This window comes from Oryza glaberrima, chromosome 6 (genome assembly GCF_000147395.1).
Source record: "Oryza glaberrima chromosome 6, OglaRS2, whole genome shotgun sequence".
In the NCBI taxonomy this organism is placed as follows: domain Eukaryota; kingdom Viridiplantae; phylum Streptophyta; class Magnoliopsida; order Poales; family Poaceae; genus Oryza; species Oryza glaberrima.
In genome coordinates, this window is record NC_068331.1 from 20,683,397 (window position 1) to 20,702,132 (window position 18,736).

The following is an 18,736-nucleotide window of genomic DNA, read 5'->3' on the forward strand; positions in this document are numbered from 1 at the left end:
CAATGCAAACTTGAAGAAATTTTCGGAGAATCCAAGAATCACCAGTGAGCTTTTTCACCAATTTTGCCATTTCAGAAAGTTCGAAAACCATTTTCAGAAAATCCAAAAATCACCAGAGAGTAAATCCACATTTTTGGAAATTTTGAAACCCATTTTCAGAATATCCAAAAATCACCATAGAGCAAATTCACACTTTTGAAAATTCCGAAAAATCCAAAAATCACCAAAGAGCATTTTTGCTGGCCACTACTATTACGAAAGTTTTGAATATCACTTTTAGAAATTCCGAAAATCACCAAAGAGCATTTTTGCTAGCGTGGCCTTTTCAGATAAACCTGAAAAATCACCGGACAACAATTTCCAAGAATGAGAAACACGTTAACAAAGATTTTGAGCACCAAACTCATTTCTAAACATCAAGGCGACATCATCCTTAATAATACAGTTTTTCTATTGACACTCAAAGTAAAAAAGAAAATCACATTTTACCATTTGAACTTTTCCCGTACTTTTTCTTTTTTTTTAACACGAATGGTTATTGCCTTGAATATAAACTCATAGAGGACTAATATTCTTTCACATGTTCTCAAATAAGATGTTAGTCCTCACTCATCATATTGTTATTAACTAACAAAATAATTAAGGGCCTATATACACTTTCAGTTAGTTAAAAAGTAAGATAACAACGTCATACATAAATGGAAGGAAAGAGTAGGTATTGGTGGTAACAAAAAATAAGGAAGAAAACAATAGTAGAGCAATAATGCCTGAAATCTTAGTGGCAAATATTTAAATGCCGCTTATTATATGTAAAAAGACAAACATATGGTCCAAGTATGCAGGTGCTTGTCTCCATGTGGTATCTGAGATTGAAACGATGGATCATGGAACGTGGAAGTTGCACGCCTGCAGCACGGAATGTAGATTTTTTTTAATTTAGATATTAGAAGGTTACATGCAGATTCTTTCAGCCCCAATTGGAGCATTCTTATTTTTCCGGATCACCGTGGAATCGAATCGTTGCTCCAAACAAGGACTCAACTGATTATCATGGGATCAAGTGAGTACTTATATATTATTGCAAGGTTACATGGAGATTCTAATTCTTCAAGCCCCAGTTGGATGGAACATGTGGCATTTCTCCAAATGCCACAAATCTTTTCTGCAAAAGTTCCAGTGAACAGGTCTAAAATTGAAGTAAACCAAAGCAGATAATTTTACAGTATCCAGCATTGATCAGTAATAATTTGCTGGAGCAAATCACTGGTGAATCATCATTATCGATCACGGGATGCCATATCAAGAAGCTTTGATCCTGCAACGGCACCAAAAAAGAACGAAGAACTCATCAGTGTATAATGTCACTAACAATAACATCGTGTTCGGATTAATCACTCTGCAGCTCCTTAAGGAAATTGCTATAAGTACGACATTTTGAGTACTATTTTCCTACGATCAAACAGACGGCTAATGTGGACTCATGGAGCGTGTTAGTCTTGTTGCCTCGTTCTGATGCAGAGAGAGAAGGGTGTTTCATCGTACAAACATCGTAAACAGAAGTTCGTATGTATAGCAGCACTCGTTGCTAAATAGCTCACCAGTTCATCTTGGGCAGGATCCTGTCGAGATGGAACAGATGCTTCCTCACCCTGTACACATGCATCGTGTACATGACCGCAGCGCAGGTCACGAGGAAGAAGGACAGCACGATCAGCTCGCCGAAATCCTGTTGAAAAAATCGACGGAAAAGATTAGACCCAATTCCTTAAAAAACCACGTGATCGACGATTTCAATGCGATGTTCATTTCAATATTGCAATAGGATGTGTACATCCTTGTTAGATGTAGAGGCTAGGTTTTTAATCCATTATCTAAAATAAATTTCAATGTGGCAATTAATTTTCCATGTGCAGCATGGGGCATATGGTGTTGGTACCCTGGGGTCGGAGACGATGATGCCCATGACGTAGGTGAGCAGGTCGAACATGGACTGCAGCGAGTTCTGCACGCCGCCGACGACGCACCGGTCGCTCTCCGGGACGCCGTCCTGCATCAGCTGCATCACGGCGAGGTCGAACATCCACAGCCCCAGCCGCGACGCCGCCACGCCGCCCATCAGCATCCACGCCGACGCCAATGCGCCGCCGGCCCCCACCCAGACGGAGGCGACGCAGACGAGGAGGCAGCACCACTGCGCCCAGATGGACCAGAGGCCCGTGCGGAGCGTGGACACGCGGGCGTGCGCCGCCGGGTACGCCCACGTCGCGGCGATGCCGACGGCGGCGCTGACGCCGCGGGCGAGGCTGATCACGTACGCCGGGACGCCCTCCCAGTCCAGCGTCGCCGTCATCAGCGTCCCGAAGCTCAGCACGGTGAAGTAGAGGAACGCGAGCGCCACGCCGGGGAGCACCACCTCCTGCCGCGCGTACACCGCCCACGACTCCCAGCACGGCAGCATCGTCGTCCACAGCCGCTCCGCCTTCTGCGGCTGCGCCTCCGCCTCGTCGTCGGCGCGCCGTCTTGAGAGCTGGCTGGCCTCGCTGAGCGCCGGGAAGCCGGCGTAGACGGAGACGAACAGCCAGTACTGCACCCACACGGCGGCGAGGTTCCACGCCGCCAGCGCCGCCGCGGAGGCCTCCATCGACACGAAGCTGATGATGAACCCGGACAGCACCGGCGCCAGAAGCTTGCAGCTCAGGTCGATCCGCCGGATCACCGAGTTGATCCCCGTCAGCACCGCCGCCGGTTGCCCGCCGGCGATCACCACCACCCTGCACGCAGCAAAATTCTCAGCGATTCTCTCGATCGATCGATCGATAGACGCGAACACACACCGGTAACACTAACCATTCTCTCTCGATCAGTATGGTGCCGGCGAGGGTGGAGAGCGCGGCGAGCGCGCCGGAGACGTTGGTGACGACGACGAGCGCCACGAACGCCGGGAACCCCGCGGCGGCGGCGGCGGCGAGGCGGCCGCCGTAGACGAGCAGCGTCGTGACGGAGGCGCCGGCGGCGACGAACGACGCGCCCTGCGCCAGCAGCCACAGCCTGAGCACCCGCAGGTACGACAGCCTGTCGACGACGGCGCCGACGACGGGGCCCAGCGCCGCCACGGCGGAGGCCTCCACGACGCCGTACACCGCCGTGAGCAGCAGCGAGCCCGGCCAGATTCGGATCATGTAGAGCCCCACCGAGAACTCCCACATCCTCGCGCCCCACCTCGCCAGGAAGTGCCCCACGTAGAGCCGCCGGAGAAGCGCCGCGTCGTCCACCCCGCCGCCGCCGCCGTCGAGGAGCGGCGCCGCGAGGTGGCCATCACTCGCCATACTCACTCACCTTGCAATCTTGAATGATTCTTGATCGATCACACAAGAAGATGTACGGATCAGAGGCCAAGATCGATCGAACCGCGACGAGACTGATCGATCGCTCCGATATTGATGTGAAGAAGAGATTGAGTCTTAGCCAAGGAGAGAGGAGTGGATCATGCAGGTGATCGAAGGGTGAGACAAGAACACGTCTGCATCTACATCTGAGTCAGGGAGATGCTGCCCTTGTGCTACCTCCGGTTTACTACCTGACAGAGGCAGTAGCTAACCTACTCTGTCTCTCAAATACAGTAGTACTAGTAAATATCTCTAATATACTAGTACTATAAAAATGCCTTCCTCCTCTGACTCCACATGAAAGAAAACTTCTTCTCTCCTAAAAATCGTCCACCTTTATTTCAAAAAAAAAATCGTCCACCTAAAAAATTGTCTCCATTTAAAAACCAACCATTTTACAAGAAAACCAAACAGCTTGTTGGGTTCAAATCCTCCCAATAAACAAAATAAAAAACGGTGAATCCCTTCGTTACAAATTATTAGTTGTTTTGTCTTTGATCAAAATCAAATTGCTTAAAGTTTGACCAAGTTTATAAAAAAAATAGTAACATTTTCAAACCAAGATAAATATATTATGAAAATATATTCAATTATAGATTTGATGGAACTAAATTTAGTGTTATAAATAATAATATTACTATATTTATCTACAAACTTAATTAAATTTGAAATAGTTTAACTTTGGTCAAAATCAAAACGATTTATAATCTCAAATGGAGAGAGTACCACTAGTAGAATTAAATATGTAACTTAACTCAGATTTGGGGGATGATTAAGTAATTAAGCGTTGGTCAACTGCACACTTAGCGTGATAAACTACACGGGAGCTGTCAAATCTTGTCTGGTAGATATATGATCTCCCATTGGAGGTACTTAGCTAGATAAAGACGCGGTTAATAATTTGTTGTAATATACTACAAGGCTGTCAATTCTTGTATTATGTATTTATGTGACAGAGTCTAGAGTATGATGTTATCTCTGTCAGACCAAGTTGATTTGTGTTACTGTGGGCATATTCCATCGGCTTTATTGTATGATCAACCTATTGCAGGGAAGAAACGTTTATAGTATGATCAATTGGGCCAACCTGAATTCTTTCACCGAGTCAAATGGAGAGTTGTACAGGGATTGACACTTATTTTAAGTCTTTTTCAAAATAGATTATTTGCTCTGCGGTTTATTAAAAAATACGCTTCCTTAAAAAGAAAATTCTACTGTATTGTATTATATTGACCATTTATTTAACTTATCTCGTGATAAGTAGATAATTCATGATAATAATTTGTTCACTAATTTAAATCAAATGGAACGGAGAGAGGAAGAGAGAAGACACATTTTTCATATGGATATACTACATGCTGATCTGCCGATTGTTGTATGCGTTCGACCAAAATCTTATTTACTGAGAGCGTCTTAGTCCATGACGATTGAAGAGATTAAAGGTGTGATCCAGTGTCTTTCAGAATATGCAAGTGCACTAGATAAAGACAAAAACAAATAGGATAGCGCATGTACTAGCCCAAATGGCAAGGCAATAATATATCCAAGTTTTGTCTTTACCAAAAATTTTGCAAGATATATAATACAAGCATTACCAAAACATGCCTCCACTACCAAACTTTGGTAATTCTAGAATCTTCCTCTCGGAAAAACTTAGGTAACAAACTAAATACAACCTACACATCTCAATCATACCAAATATTGGCCATAACAAAATTTGGCTTTACCAGAAAATTTGATAAGGTTGATTTAGACATTAAAGTGAACAACCCTATATATCTTGTGCGGAGTTGTTAACAGCGGAATTTGGAGAGAAACTCGGAGTTGAAGAACAAATCGAGACGGATTTGGAGGGAGAAGGAATTGTTTCTAAAATTGGTTGCAAGTATCCTAGACTTTGTGCTCCCGCAAAAATCATAGACTTATTATACCAGGAATATAATCCCTTGTTCAGACGATAATAAAGTTCTCTCTTTAGATTCAAAAAGATCTTATTTACTGATCAATAAATCTTGGGGGAGAGTTGGTTCTACTAATCACTAAATCCTTTTTACTGATCAACTCATGTATATTATTTTCCCTCTGGTCTCAAAAGCATTATTTGCTAGCCAACTAAAAATTTCTCAAGTGAGCTCGCTAGCTACCAACAAAGCTAGGTAGGAATGGCTCCGTCCCTCTCCCCTAGCCCCGACACTCACCTGCGGTGGCGACGCCCGGTGCCGTGAAGCTTTCACCCAGTTGATCCCTCGCTCCACATTTCTTCCCCAGTCCTTGAATGTTTCCCCACCAACCAATCTTCTCCAGTCTTCCTCCCTTCCATTCAAAGCTCCCTCTGTCCACCTGAGGAGGGAGAAATCTTGGTAGACTCCCCCTAGATCCAGGCTGTTCTGAAGCTGGAGAAGAGATCCCCCACGGATCTAACCTCCATCTGCCCGTTTCTGCAATGGATGGGGATCGAGGTAAGGAGATCGGATCTATCTCAAAATCAATTTCAGATCTGCATTCATCCCAGCATATCCCCAAGCAGATCTCCAAGCAGATTTCAAATCCCCCCGCCGGCCCAATGTCTTCTCGGCCTCTTTACTCCGCTGTACTTCGACAAGATGGACATCCACCAGTAGCTCGGCGCCTACCGATTGCAAATCGCCTCAATCCCTCAATTCTTGGCCGTCCACCGCCCCCTCCGTCTTCAAGAGTGTTGAGCAGTGGGAAAGTTGTTGATTTGACGAGACGCCATTACCACCCCCCTCTTTCCCGAAGCTACGCTACTTCCAAGACTGAGAAAGAGTAGCCATGGCAAGAAGTTAAGCAAAAGTTCTGGTGGAGGAAAGGATCCTCATTCGATTCTCCTAACAACCAAGAGATCATGGCTGCAAGAAAGATCCGACCCGGTCATAAAGTTGCAGACTGCAGGGATCCTCTTCGTTGTTGGTTTTGCAGAAGATTTGGTCACCTCTCCTCGGCCTGCAGAGAGCGCCGCTATAAATTGCAACAACAAGAGCAGTTTCATCCGCCATCCCAGCAACCATCTCTACCACCAGCGCCACCACTGCTTTCCTCCACAGTCTTCCCTCCTCTCAACAACCATCTGAACACTTCCTCTGCTCCTCCCACCATGGCCTCGGTCCCAAGTGACTTGGCCTCTCGCCCTGACCTGGGTAGCTGCATGGTGGCGACGACAAGTGAAATGGAACATCTGAAGCAGCTCTTCACGGCAAGATCGGTGGTGGCCTGGTCTGATGAAGGCCAGAAGGTGGAGATCGGCACATTTGCTGATGACATCCGTTCGGCCTTCCGTATCCATGTCACGCCCAGAAATTCCCGAATAGAATTCCAAGCAGAATGTGCATTAAAATCCCCGTCCAGGACCGGCCGGGGTACACAAACGACAATGTTGACATTCAGATCCACGTCTTACAAACATCATAAAAGTCTTACTTAAATGCAGCGGAAAAACGGAAGACAACAGGAGCTAAGCCTTGACTAGAACTGCAGCGGGAACACCACTCCACAGGCATCCTCGACGGCACGGACGAAGCCTACCCCTCGGAGAAGCCTCCATCTGACACATACTCGTACTCTGGGGTTGGGAAAAATAGAGCAAGACTGAGTACTACCCACTGTACTCAGCAAGTCATACCGGAATAGGGATATGATGCAAGGAATTATCAAAGGAGAGCTAGAGTGGTTCATTTGTATAAAGCGAGCATTTATAAACAGAAGTTGAAAGAATTAAACAGTTGTCATAATTAATTAATGTTGATCATCCGCTGTCCAACGCTATCCCATGTTGCAACAGGCCCAACCATCCACCTATACTATCCAATTTCATTAGACTAAACTAGGGTGAGACTAATCACGGTGAATCTGGTTGACCGCCCATAACCGCGGGCACGGCTATTCGAATAGTTTTACTCTGATCAGAGGTGTACAACTGTACCCACAAGACACAGCCCCACGACACGTTTCCGTGTGCCGACATGCCACCACGACATACCGGAAAGAGGCCATGACAGGACCCTTCGCATAACCCCCTCTAGCCAAGCACACCACACCTCAGGTTTCACCCCCGTCCCCAGCGGGCAACGGGCAGTCCCCTCTCGTGCCTAGGTGAGTCCGGAAGCGACAGAGGCCGTCGCAGGGCCCGCCCCGCTCCATCACGCCCACCCTTGCCTGGATGCGTCGACTAGAGGAAAGCTACACTACAAGCCCAGCCGTTGCCCACGCTGGCTTGTGGTAAGTACGATAAGTTCTTCCAGGGCATCCCGCGAACCGGTCCTTAATTGCCATGGGCGCGACTAGCAAAACCATGCACCCACAGCCCACCATGTGATTCATTTTATTTAACCAACACTAGAGCGGTGATACTAATCCAACATTATCATATAAACCTATAGTCTAGGTTTTAAATGAGATTTCCCCATTGTGTGCTAGTTGAACTAAGCATGACTAAGCAATTCCTAGTCCAAAGTCTAATCATGTTATAACCCAAGCTAACAAAGGAGCATGGTATCCAAAAAGCATGGCTGTAACAATAAGTAACCATCCCATAGCATAATTGCAAAACAAATGTGGCATTTGAAAGAAAACATTAGGACATTTGCAATATAGGATCAATATGATCAAGTGACAAGCATGACTTGCCTTGCTCTGCTGCTGGAGGAACCTCGGCGACTATTTCGAAGTACACCGGAGCGTCGGAAGGACCGGAATCTAGCGACATACAAGGCAAACATTGCAAACAGGCTATAAGACTACTGAAACAGAGAACAAAACCATTTTTAATGGATTCTACACATTTTTCTTGATTTACTGAGACTTGAATGGGCTTAAACGGAGCTCGGATGAATTAGTTATGAATTTTAGAAGATTCACTGTGTTTATTACTATAAAAGAAAAACCTTAATGAATTATTGCGCAATAAAGCCTCCCAGGGCTGACGTCATCAAGGAGGGGGCGCGGCGCCGACATGCGGGGCCCACTGGGCAACGACTCAAGGGTGGGCAGTTCACCGTGGACCGGGACCACGCGGGTGGTCCACCGCCGGTCCACGAGACCGACGGCCCAGATCGTCCTCGGGGCCGATCGGACGGGCGGCGATAGAGGCGGCCGCCAGGCTCGGCTCGGCATCAAAGCCGGCCGGCCGGCCAGGGCTAGCAGCGACGGCACGCGGCCGACGGAGGCGGCGACCGGCGGCACGGGAGGCGGCGGCGGCGGCCGAAGGCGACGGCGCGCGACTTGAAGCGGCGGCGCGGCACTAGGAGGGGAGGAAGGGGAAAAGAGGGGAGGGATGCCTCACCGAGTGTGGCCGGCGCGGAGGAAGACGACGGCGAACGGCGACGACGAGCCACGGGAGGACGACGGCAACCGACGGACGGGATTCGGGGTGCCCTAAGGAAGGAGAAGAGAAAGATTAGAGGAAGGGAGATGAACCACGGCGACCGGCATTCATGGCCGAAGGCGGCGGTAGAGGTTGAACTCACCGGAGCGCGAGGGGATGCGAATTCCGGCGATGAATCCCGACGGGGAAGGGGCGGCCGGGGTGGAGCTTAGCCTCGCGAACCCGACGGTGGCGACGACGCGGTGCGGCGGCGACCCTAGCGGCGGCTAGCAGCGGCCGGAGTAGCGGAAACGGCGGCGGTGGGTGGTTGCACGGCGCGGGAGCGATGGGGAGCACGAGGGAGTTCGGCGAGATGGGGAAAAAGCGAGAGGGGGCGACGACGTGGCGTGGGCGCGGGCGACGCGGTGTGGGTGCGGGGAAAGCGGGGGGAGGTGGGGCGCGGCGGCGGCGGTTTCGGGGGGGGGGGTGGTGGCCGGCGCGGGCGGCGGGAGGTTGGGGAAGGACCCGACAGGTGGGCCCCACCTGTCGGCGACCCCAGGAGAGGAGGGAGGCGAGGCGGCCTGGCTGGGCCTCGGCCTGCGGCCGGCCCAGCGGGGAGGAGGGGGAGAAAAAAGGAGAGAATGAGCCGGCGGCCCACTCGAAAAGAAAAAGGGGAAAAAGAAAAAGAAAAAGGAAGAAAAGGATTTTCCCTGGAATTAAAATATTGCATGCTCGATTTTAATTGGTTAAAATTATTTCTAGGGCTCTGAAAATTCCACTAAAAATCCTGTTAGTGAATTTCGACATGTAGAACTCAAGAAAAATTCCACATGCCAGATTCGATTATTATTTGTATTACTTTATTAAGGTTTTCTCTTGATTTACACAAGTATTTTCTTGAGACCATTTATAACTTCAATTTAGGCTTGGGAAAGAACTTTGGGGTGTGACAATCCATCGCTCCGACATTCAGATCACGAAGTTCTATCCAGAAGACTTCTTTCTCACTTTCGTTAGCCATAGCGATCGTGAGGAAGTGCTGCAAGAGCCAAGGCTGGTAACTTGAGTGGGAGAGTGTATCACTTCAGGCCATGGAATGAATGGCGCAATGCTGAAGTAATTGATGTTCGCTTCCATGCCCGAGTCTGCATTGAAGGTATCCCTATGCATGCAAGATCAGAAGAAGTGGCAACAAAGATCATTGGCTGCAAGAGTTCAGTCCACTACATAGAAGAGTAGTCCCGTCGCCGGAACTACAACCGTACCTTTGATCTTTGGATTTGGAGCTCAGACTTGAGCTCCATCCCGAAGGCTTCAAGTTTCTCTATCACAAGACCAGACACTGAAGCAAGGGCCACTGATGTTCCTTTTCCTGAGTTGGAGCCATCCCAGCAGGCACTGAGTGAGACAAAGCGGGGACTCACATATCCGGTCATCATCCACATTGAAACCATCCAGGACCTGTCCTCTCGGCAGGGCCGTGTTTTCATGTGGCGCTATGGGGTGCTGGATGATGTCACCCGTATGAGGTCAATGGCTCACCCAATACAAGCCTGCAGAACTCTCCCAGCGCCAGAACAAAGGTCTGATGATGATGACGACCACGAGCAACGGTCAAGAACGAGACATAGAAGCCGCTCGCTTTGGAACCGTCTAGGAGGGCGTTCGGCCAGCAAGAGCAGGGAGCCTGGTATGGACAACAGAAGAACATATAACCAAGAGACAAGAGGAAGACAGAGGGACAGAGAAGCTGACAACAACAGAAGTAGAAGCCGCCATCTGTCCAGATCGGCGGAGCCTTGGGAAACAAGATTTAGGAGGAAGTCGGCATCACCACCGTAGATATCGGCTCCTTCTACAGACAATCAGGTTTCATCCCCTTGCAAACCCCTCAACCATTCAAGAGACAGCAGCCCGGATGCCGGGCATTCTTCCGCAGTTGTTTCTCCTCTTCCCCAACCTCTCTCACCTAATCTGTTGCCCGTGTCACAGGATCAGGGGGCTTTGCTATTGCTTGAAAGGCACCTGGATCCTATGCTCTATGAGGCCACGATGGGAGGTTCCATCTACTCCCCTGATACTTCCCTGCTTCGTATTGCTTCTCCTGTGTTTGTTCTTTCAGCTGCTACAGACACACAGACGACACCAGTGGAGGAGACCCGGCATGATGTGGAGGAGTTCCTGGCGGAGGTGTCCACACCCATCTAGCAGCCACTCCTTCCTGCGCCAGGAACCAAGCCACGCCGCCCATGCCGCAACAAGGTGATTACTCCAATACAAAGGCAAAGTGAAAGACTGGCCTTGAAAGCCAGACGCAATACAAAGCTTGATTTAATTGCGCAGGAAATACTTGCAGAGAAATTTGGCGTTCTTGATGATAACAAGCGTCTAGATGACCAAATTAAGAAACTTTACTTGCAGCACTACAAGAAGCCGCTCTCCCCAGCAGACATGAAGACAATCACGACACTGGTGGAGAATGGAGGCTGCAAAGGCGTTCGGCTGCATGCCAAGAAGGCGGCATCGGTGGTGCCGATATGAAGCCCCAACCGTGACAGAAGACTGCCGGCCAACTGTTGATGATGTTAAGCAGAAGGCTTTTGATGTTTGTAATGCAAATGTGCACCTCTTTGCATTTCTGCCAAGTTTCTTGGCTGTGTTTCAGAGATGACCATTTGCATCACAAGTCCTCCCCTGCAGATGGAGTCTCCCCCAGTAGTAATGACTTTTATTCATGTCGCAGTTGAACTGTTACATCCTCAATTGGAATGTCAGAGGCTTGAACAGCCAAGTTAGAAAAAAAAGTGTTAAGCTGTTGGTAGAGCAGATGAATGCTACAATAGTTTGTCTCTAGGAAACAAAGATGAATCAAATCTCTGCTGTGGATGTATTGCATACTCTGGGTTCTCGTTTCAAAAATGAATTTGCTTTTCTCCCTGCTGATGGAACCAGAGGAGGAATCCTCCTAGCCTGCAATGATAACTATTTCATCCTCTCTAATGTTCTCCTAAAGCAGTACAGCCTCACGGCCATAGTGACTATGAAAAATGACGGCATTGCGTGGACGATAACTGTGGTCTATGGACCTCAGCAAGATGCCCAGAAAATTGAGTTCCTCACTGAGCTACATGAAATAAAGCAACTGGTTATGTCACCTTGGCTGCTAATAGGAGATTTCAATCTAATCTATAAAACCCCAGACAAGAACAATAGCAGGCTAAATAGAGGTATGATGCAGAGGTTCAAAGGAACTTTAGACAGATTGGAGGTAAAGGAGCTGCCTCTTTCAGGAAGGAAATTCACTTGGACACAAGAGTGTGATAACCCAACCCAACCAAAAATTGACCGTGCTTTTTGCTGTCCTGATTGGGATGTTCTTTTCGACTCAGCACAAATGTCTGCCCTCTCTTCTTCCTGTTCAGACCATGCCCCCTTATTCATAACAGGCTATGTGGAAAGAGAGTAAAATAACTCCTTCCGTTTTGAGTCCTTTTGGCTAAAGTTCCCAAACTTTCTTCAGATAACAGAGGAGTCCTGGAACAGATCTTTATAGACCACCAATCCTTTTGCACGAATTAATTTAAAGCTAAGAAGGCTTGCAAGAGATCTCAGAAGATGGAAATCAACCAAAATAGGAGACACGAGATTGCAGCTGGCAATTGCGAATGAAGTAATCTTTCAATTAGATGTTGCTCAAGAGGATAGAGTTTTGTCGGATGAAGAACAGTGTCTTCAAAAATTTTTGAAAGTAAGAGTGCTTGGCCTGGCAGCTATGGAGAGAATTCGCTTAAGACAAAGAGCCAGGATCACATGGCTAAAACATGGAGATGTCAATTCAAAATTCTTCCAAATCAAGGCGAACGGTAGAAAGAGAAAAAACCACATCCTGCTCCTCCAAACACCGAGTGGTATTGTTGTCACAAAAAACCAGAAAGAAGAAGAAGTGAAGCGATACTTCACTCAAAAACTAGGTTCTTTTAGCCCCAGAAATCAACGACTAAACTGGGCTGCCCTCAACATACCTTCTTTAGATCTCTCAGACCTTGATGAGCCTTTCACTGAAGAACTTAAATCTGTCATTTCTGATCTACCCTTGGAAAAAGCCCCTAGCCCGGATGGTTTCATTGGGGCTTTTTTCAAGCAGGCCTAGGATATAATTAAAACAGATATGTTGCAGGCAGTAACTTTCTTTGGAGATTTGGGATACTCAAGGCTACAGGACCTAAACTCGGCACATATTTGTCTCATTCCCAAAAAGACTGATGCTTCGAAAGTGGAAGATTTTCGACCGATAAGCCTAATTCATAGCTTTGCAAAGATAATTGCCAAACTGCTAGCTAACAGGCTTGCACCTAAGCTAGGAGATTTGGTCTCTCAAAGTCAAAGTGCGTTTATTAGGAAAAAGAGCAATTCACGACAATGTCATGTTCGTCCAAAACATGATCAAAGCATGCCATAGAGCAAAAAAGCCAACTTTTTTCCTTAAAGTTGACATTTCGAAAGCCTTTGACTCAGTTAATTGGCCATATCTGCTAGAGGTCCTACAAAACTTCGGTTTTGGTCAGAAATGGTGTAATTGGATTTCTAACTTATTGGGTACCTCCTCCTCGGCAATTCTCCTGAATGGCACCCCAGGGCAGGTAATAGAACATGCAAGAGGGCTCCGTCAGGGAGACCCCCTCTCCCCCATGTTTTTTATTCTTGCAATGGAACCTTTACATAAATTGTTTTTAAAGGCTGAAGAGTCTGGACTTCTGTCAAGTCTCCAAAGACAAAGACGTTTCAGATGTTCTCTTTACGCGGATGATGTTACCCTTTTCATAAAGCCAAATCGAGACGAGATGCTAGTTCTTCGTGGTATTCTCTTTGTTTTTGCAGAAGCCAGTGGTCTTTACACAAACATGGAAAAAACAGAGATATACCCGATTAGCTATAATGAGATCAATCTTGATGACTGTCTATCCATCTTCCCAGGCAGAGTTTCAAACATCTCATGTAAATACCTTGGTCTCCCTTTGCACACAAGAAAATTAAGAAAAGTAGAACTTCAGCCTTTGGTGGATAAAGTGGGATCAAGGATACCTGGTTGGCAAGGTCGATTCTTCACTTCGGCTGGCAGAGAAGTGTTGGTCAAAAATACTTTGTCCTCAACCCCAATTTACCACTTAACGATTCTACAACAAAATAAATGGCTTTACAAGCGAATTGATAGATTTAGACGAGCTTTTCTTTGGAAAGGAAAAGACCCTGAAAATGTTAGTGGGGGCAGCTGCCTCCTCAACTGGTCCTCTGTTTGCAAACCCAGATCTCTTGGAGGACTTGGAATCCTCAATTTGGAGAAATTCGCACGGGCTCTTCGACTCCGTTGGCTTTGGTATGAATGGAAAGATGAACATAAGCCATGGATTAACATGGAAATTCCATGTGACGAGATGGACAGAATTCTGTTCAGGGCAAGCACACAGATCTCTCTTGGAAATGGAATGAAATGCAAGTTTTGGTCAGACAACTGGCTACAGGGAAGGGCTCCTAAAGACTTGGCACCAAATATTTTCAGATTAGCAAAAAGAAAAGCAAATTGTGTAGCTCTAGAGATGCAAAACAACCACTGGATCACTTCTTTAAGGATGATCACCTCGATTGAAGGCATCAATGAATTAGTCTTCTTGGGATCCCAGCTGCAAGAGATCAACTTACTCTGTAACTCTCTAGATAACATAGCCTGGAAATGAACCCAACATGGGGAGTACACAGCAAAAAGCGCTTATGAAATTCAGTTCCAAGGCTCTGTTGTAAACAAAAACTTTATGCCACTTTGGAAAGCTGAAATTGAACCAAAACACCGTTTCTTCGGTTGGCTGATCCTACATCAAAGAACCTTCACAGCGGAAAACCTTTTATTAAGGCATTGGCCATGTGATTGGATATGCAGTCTCTGCACAGAAGCTTTTGAAGATGCAAATCATTTAGCAAAGGAATGTAGTTTCACTATCTTAGTCTGGAACCAGGTTTGCTTGTGGCTAAATTTCTCACAAGTTCCAAATCACCTTGTGCATCATAACATCTCAGATTGGTGGGAATCTTTAGTAGTTTCATTTCAAGGAAACAAAAGAAAGAAGCTAATAGGAGCCCTTCTAACAACCTGGTGGCATGTGTGGCTTGAACGTAACAGAAGAATTTTTTAGCAAAAACATCTTAGTGCCACACAAGTAGCTTTTATGGTTAAAGAAAATATAGATCTTATGCAGATCTTACACCAAACCTAAAGGTTTGTGCCTTGCGAAAGTTGTTTCTTCTTTGCCTGTAATTTAAAAAGTACCACTGCTTGTAGTGGTCACCTTAAGACTTTGTATTTGCTCATTCTCCTAATATATCCGGCAGATCTCATGCCGTCATTTGCTTCAAAAAAAATTGCTCAAGTCCGATGAAAAGTTGGGGATTTGTACTTCTGGGCTAATCTTATGAAGGTCATGATTTTCTTCCTCATGGGTCCTTCACAATTAAGAATGACCCTCAAATTGGAAATAGATCCCCTGACTTTGTGCAGTTTGCAGTTGTGCCACTGACATGTGGGCCCCACTTTGGTATGACCCACATGTCAGTGGCACAACTGCAAACTGCACAAAGTCAGGGGATCCTCATTCCCTCAAATAAGATTTTGGGAAGATAAATGGTTAAAAAACATGAGCTTGTGGGAACAATATCCTTGCCTATACAATATTGTTAGGCATAAACAGGCGATCGTTTCAAATGTGTTCCAAACAAACCCCCCTCCCCCAAATTTTTCATAGATAAAGGATCTTATAGGCTCAAATTAGTGGCGTGGAACATATTGTGCTATTACATGAGCAGGATGAATTTCGTTGGAATCACACACCAAACGGGAGGTTCTTGGTTAAACCTCATTATCTTGCTTAGTATATAGCGGTATTTCCAATCTCAATAAGCAACTATGGAAACTAAAACCCTACTAAAAGTCAAGATTTTTCTTTGATACGTACTTATAGCCGCGTTGTAGTATTAACAAAGGATAATCTTGTTAATATAATTGGCAAGGTAGCAAGATATGTTGTTTTTATCACAAAGAAGAGGCAATCAAGTACTTATTCTGTCGGTGATATGGACCCGGGGGTATCAAGACCATAGGGAGGAGGCTGCCCCCGGTAGCCACGTGGCACTCCCCCGAGGGGGGGTCGGGCCCGAGGCAAGGCGACGGCTGCCCCCTCCGTGCTTGGGGGTCGGGCCACCCCGACCCCCTCCGCGCGGTGCCGCGTGTATGGGGTTAGATGGGCGCCCCCAGCACCCACCTAACCGCATTTAAGGCAACGTGAGCGAGCACGCCACGCCGCATTAAATGCAGCGCGTGGTGTGCCTGACCGGACTGTGACCAGTCTATGACCGGTCTGTGACTGATCGAATGACTGATATGACCAGGGTAGTATGCTTGCGCACTGGATCCATGTCAGACGGCGTGCCGCCTGACCTGCCACGTCATGATGATGAGAGGTTGTTTAGCCTCTCGTTACAGCCAGAGTCGATTCGTCTAACCCGACCAGAGCAAAGTTTTCTGTTTCTCGGCGCAAGTAAGGACCCAAAAGTCTTCATTCATTAAATAATGAATGACATGTGCATCCCTCGTGTCAGCCGGATGGATTTGACGGGCCCCACGCCGCGGCGGGCGTGCAAGTAACTTCTAAGGCAAGCAACAAGACATGCTTTTAATGTGATTATCCGCCCTCTGCCCTAAGCAGACTTCTAAGCCCATGTGGCAGCCCCTTGAGATATAAAAGGAGGTCCAAGCCTAGTGAGGAAGGAGAGATCGATTCTTTGGCTAATTCACGCTTGTCTCTCAACAAGCCGAGCACCTACAATCCTTAATTGATCAACCAAGCACAGAAGTAGGGTATTACGCTTCTCAGCGGCCCGAACCTGTATAAACCCTTTCTGTCTCACTGTTCCTGAGGGGTCCAACCCCCTTTACATCACCTTCTCACCGAGTTCTCGAATCTCACGCATTGCCCCCGGCCGAACTAACAATGAAGGTCTCATTGTCCCCCGCTTGAGAAGTTCACCCTCCGACATATTCTTTCAATGCCACCTTGCTCTTTCAGTGTGGTCATTAATCCATGTGGCCTCAAACCTAAGTCCACCACGTAGCGTTTCTCATTTTTTTAGGAGTTGACTTTTATGAGCGTCCAACGATATGAGACCTTTTGTCCTGCTAGCAGCTACTGCTACGTGTTGCTCGTTATGGCTATTTAAGAATGATGTCATTTTTCTATAAGAAAAAGTCATTGATCATTTATTGCTCTGTTCTTGGGCTATCCTTCAGAAGTCATGCTTACGGGATTTAGTTGCAATGGCTAGTCTGTAATTGGAGTGGATAGTTAGGGAGTTTTTTACCTAGGAACATACATAACAATTTAATCTACGGATTGGTGGCCCTTAAACCTTCCTATGCATCGTTTCTTCCACTTTTTCTAGTGTGAATTTGTCTTTTGGCTATGTGCATAAAAGTTATGTAGAGATTGGGAGTGTTCTCACTACGGTTGTATCATCTTGATGTAATTGGTTGAGTTCAATAAAGCTTTTATTATTATTATTATTATTATTTTTTACAATTTGGGAGTTGGTAATTGCTATTATCCTGTTCAAAAGAAGAAAGAAAAGCTGCCGATCCCCCTGATTATTCCGAAGCTGTGAGTATCTCTGAAGGCACTCATTTCAGTCAGACAGGGGCTGACATTAGGAGAGATCGATCAATCGATGAGGTATCCAATTCATGGTTGCAGAACAATAAACTTCTAGTAGTTAAGTAAGAATGATTAGGGATAAGAGATCAGCTGTTCTGCAGAGCTACAGTTACCTTGTCATGCATGCATGACGACTGACGTCTGACGGAACTCTCTGTTAGTGCTTAATCCACATCGTTTCGGACACCACGTTAATTTCGTTAATGAACCTCTGAATGAAAACTGCAATGATCATGTACGTTGATCTGAAAAGCCACTTGATTTGTTTTTTTTTCTTTTTGAAACTTGCTTGATTTATTGTTTTTAGGATTCGCTGGTCGATCGAAGTGTGTTGGCTGCTTTTTTTTAAGGGTAAAAAACAGGACGTATACGAACACACTCCATACTTGCACGGTTACATCCACTACCCACGCACACATATGCAGTGAACATGTCGAGGTCATCGTTCGGGTTGAGCATCGACCGTCTGCAAGATTCCAATCAGCGGGATTGCGGTTAGTGCTCCACAAATTCAATGAAAACTTCCATGTCAATCTTTGTTTGAGTCTGGTGAAGCTCCCAAAAAAATCTATGACTCAACAACAAATCTTAAAAAGTGCCAAATCCATGGAGACAGCCGAAAAGATCGCTGGGATCAAGCGGTGAGCACATCAGAAAAGGCCCATAGATATTCTCGTCGTGACATTGCCGCGGGTCCCCGACGAGCTCATCTTCCACTGTAGTGTTGTTAGATCTGGAAGTTTGTTTTTCAAATTTCAGCTTTCTCCTTTTGAAAGGATGGCTCGATGCCTTGTGCAAAATATTACATGGCAATGTAACATGGAACTGAGTTTTCTGATTATGTACTCTGGTATTAACTTTTAATGTATATATTTGGAGTCTTAAAAAAAACACACGCTATTATCTTAGAGACTTGAAGAAAACAAATCCTTCAGGGTACGGGTAACGCACAGTCCCACTGACACGCACATGTTGGCTGCTAGCAGAAGCTAAATGCTGCTATGGTGTGTCACTCCTGTTTCTTTGCCTCCTCTCCTGTATTATTCAGGTCACTTCTCTATGGCCTTTGCGATGCCTACTGAATTTGGAGCAGGAATAAGTTCACTTTACATCCTTCATCTTTGACATTGAGTTTGGATCATATCCTCGAACCACAATATAGATATAATGTGTCCTCTAACTTATAAAACCAGATTAATAGAGATCCTAGAGCACTGTCATGTCTGGTTTTAGCTGACATGGAGAGTTGAGTTAGCGTGTGACCACGCGGGCCCCAT

General features: G+C 46.4%; 1 protein-coding gene and 1 pseudogene across 1 annotated transcript; one reads left to right on the forward strand and one right to left on the reverse strand.

Annotated features, from left to right (window-relative positions):
- Nucleotides 1-813: 813 nt before the first annotated feature.
- Nucleotides 814-3,592, reverse strand: LOC127776875 (solute carrier family 40 member 1). The gene is made up of 4 exons (XM_052303445.1): nucleotides 2,848-3,592; nucleotides 1,937-2,771; nucleotides 1,599-1,726; nucleotides 814-1,315 (listed from the first exon to the last, which is right to left on the reverse strand). The coding sequence occupies exons 1-4, from the start codon at nucleotides 3,324-3,326 to the stop codon at nucleotides 1,300-1,302; spliced, it is 1,458 nt and encodes a 485-aa protein (XP_052159405.1). The 5' UTR covers nucleotides 3,327-3,592; the 3' UTR covers nucleotides 814-1,299.
- Nucleotides 3,593-6,501: 2,909 nt separating this feature from the next.
- Nucleotides 6,502-11,247, forward strand: LOC127776987 (uncharacterized; annotated as a pseudogene).
- Nucleotides 11,248-18,736: the final 7,489 nt, after the last annotated feature.

Bases quoted from the DNA above. Each gene is read 5' to 3' on its own strand.
- LOC127776875 (XM_052303445.1), bottom strand. From the start codon at position 3,326: ATGGCGAGTGATGGCCACCTCGCGGCGCCGCTCCTCGACGGCGGCGGC. The intron at 2,772-2,847 runs GTTAGTGTTACC...TGCTGCGTGCAG, and splicing joins ATACTGATCGAGAGAGAATG to GGTGGTGGTGATCGCCGGCG. The intron at 1,727-1,936 runs GTACCAACACCA...TTTTTTCAACAG, and splicing joins TCATCGTCTCCGACCCCAGG to GATTTCGGCGAGCTGATCGT.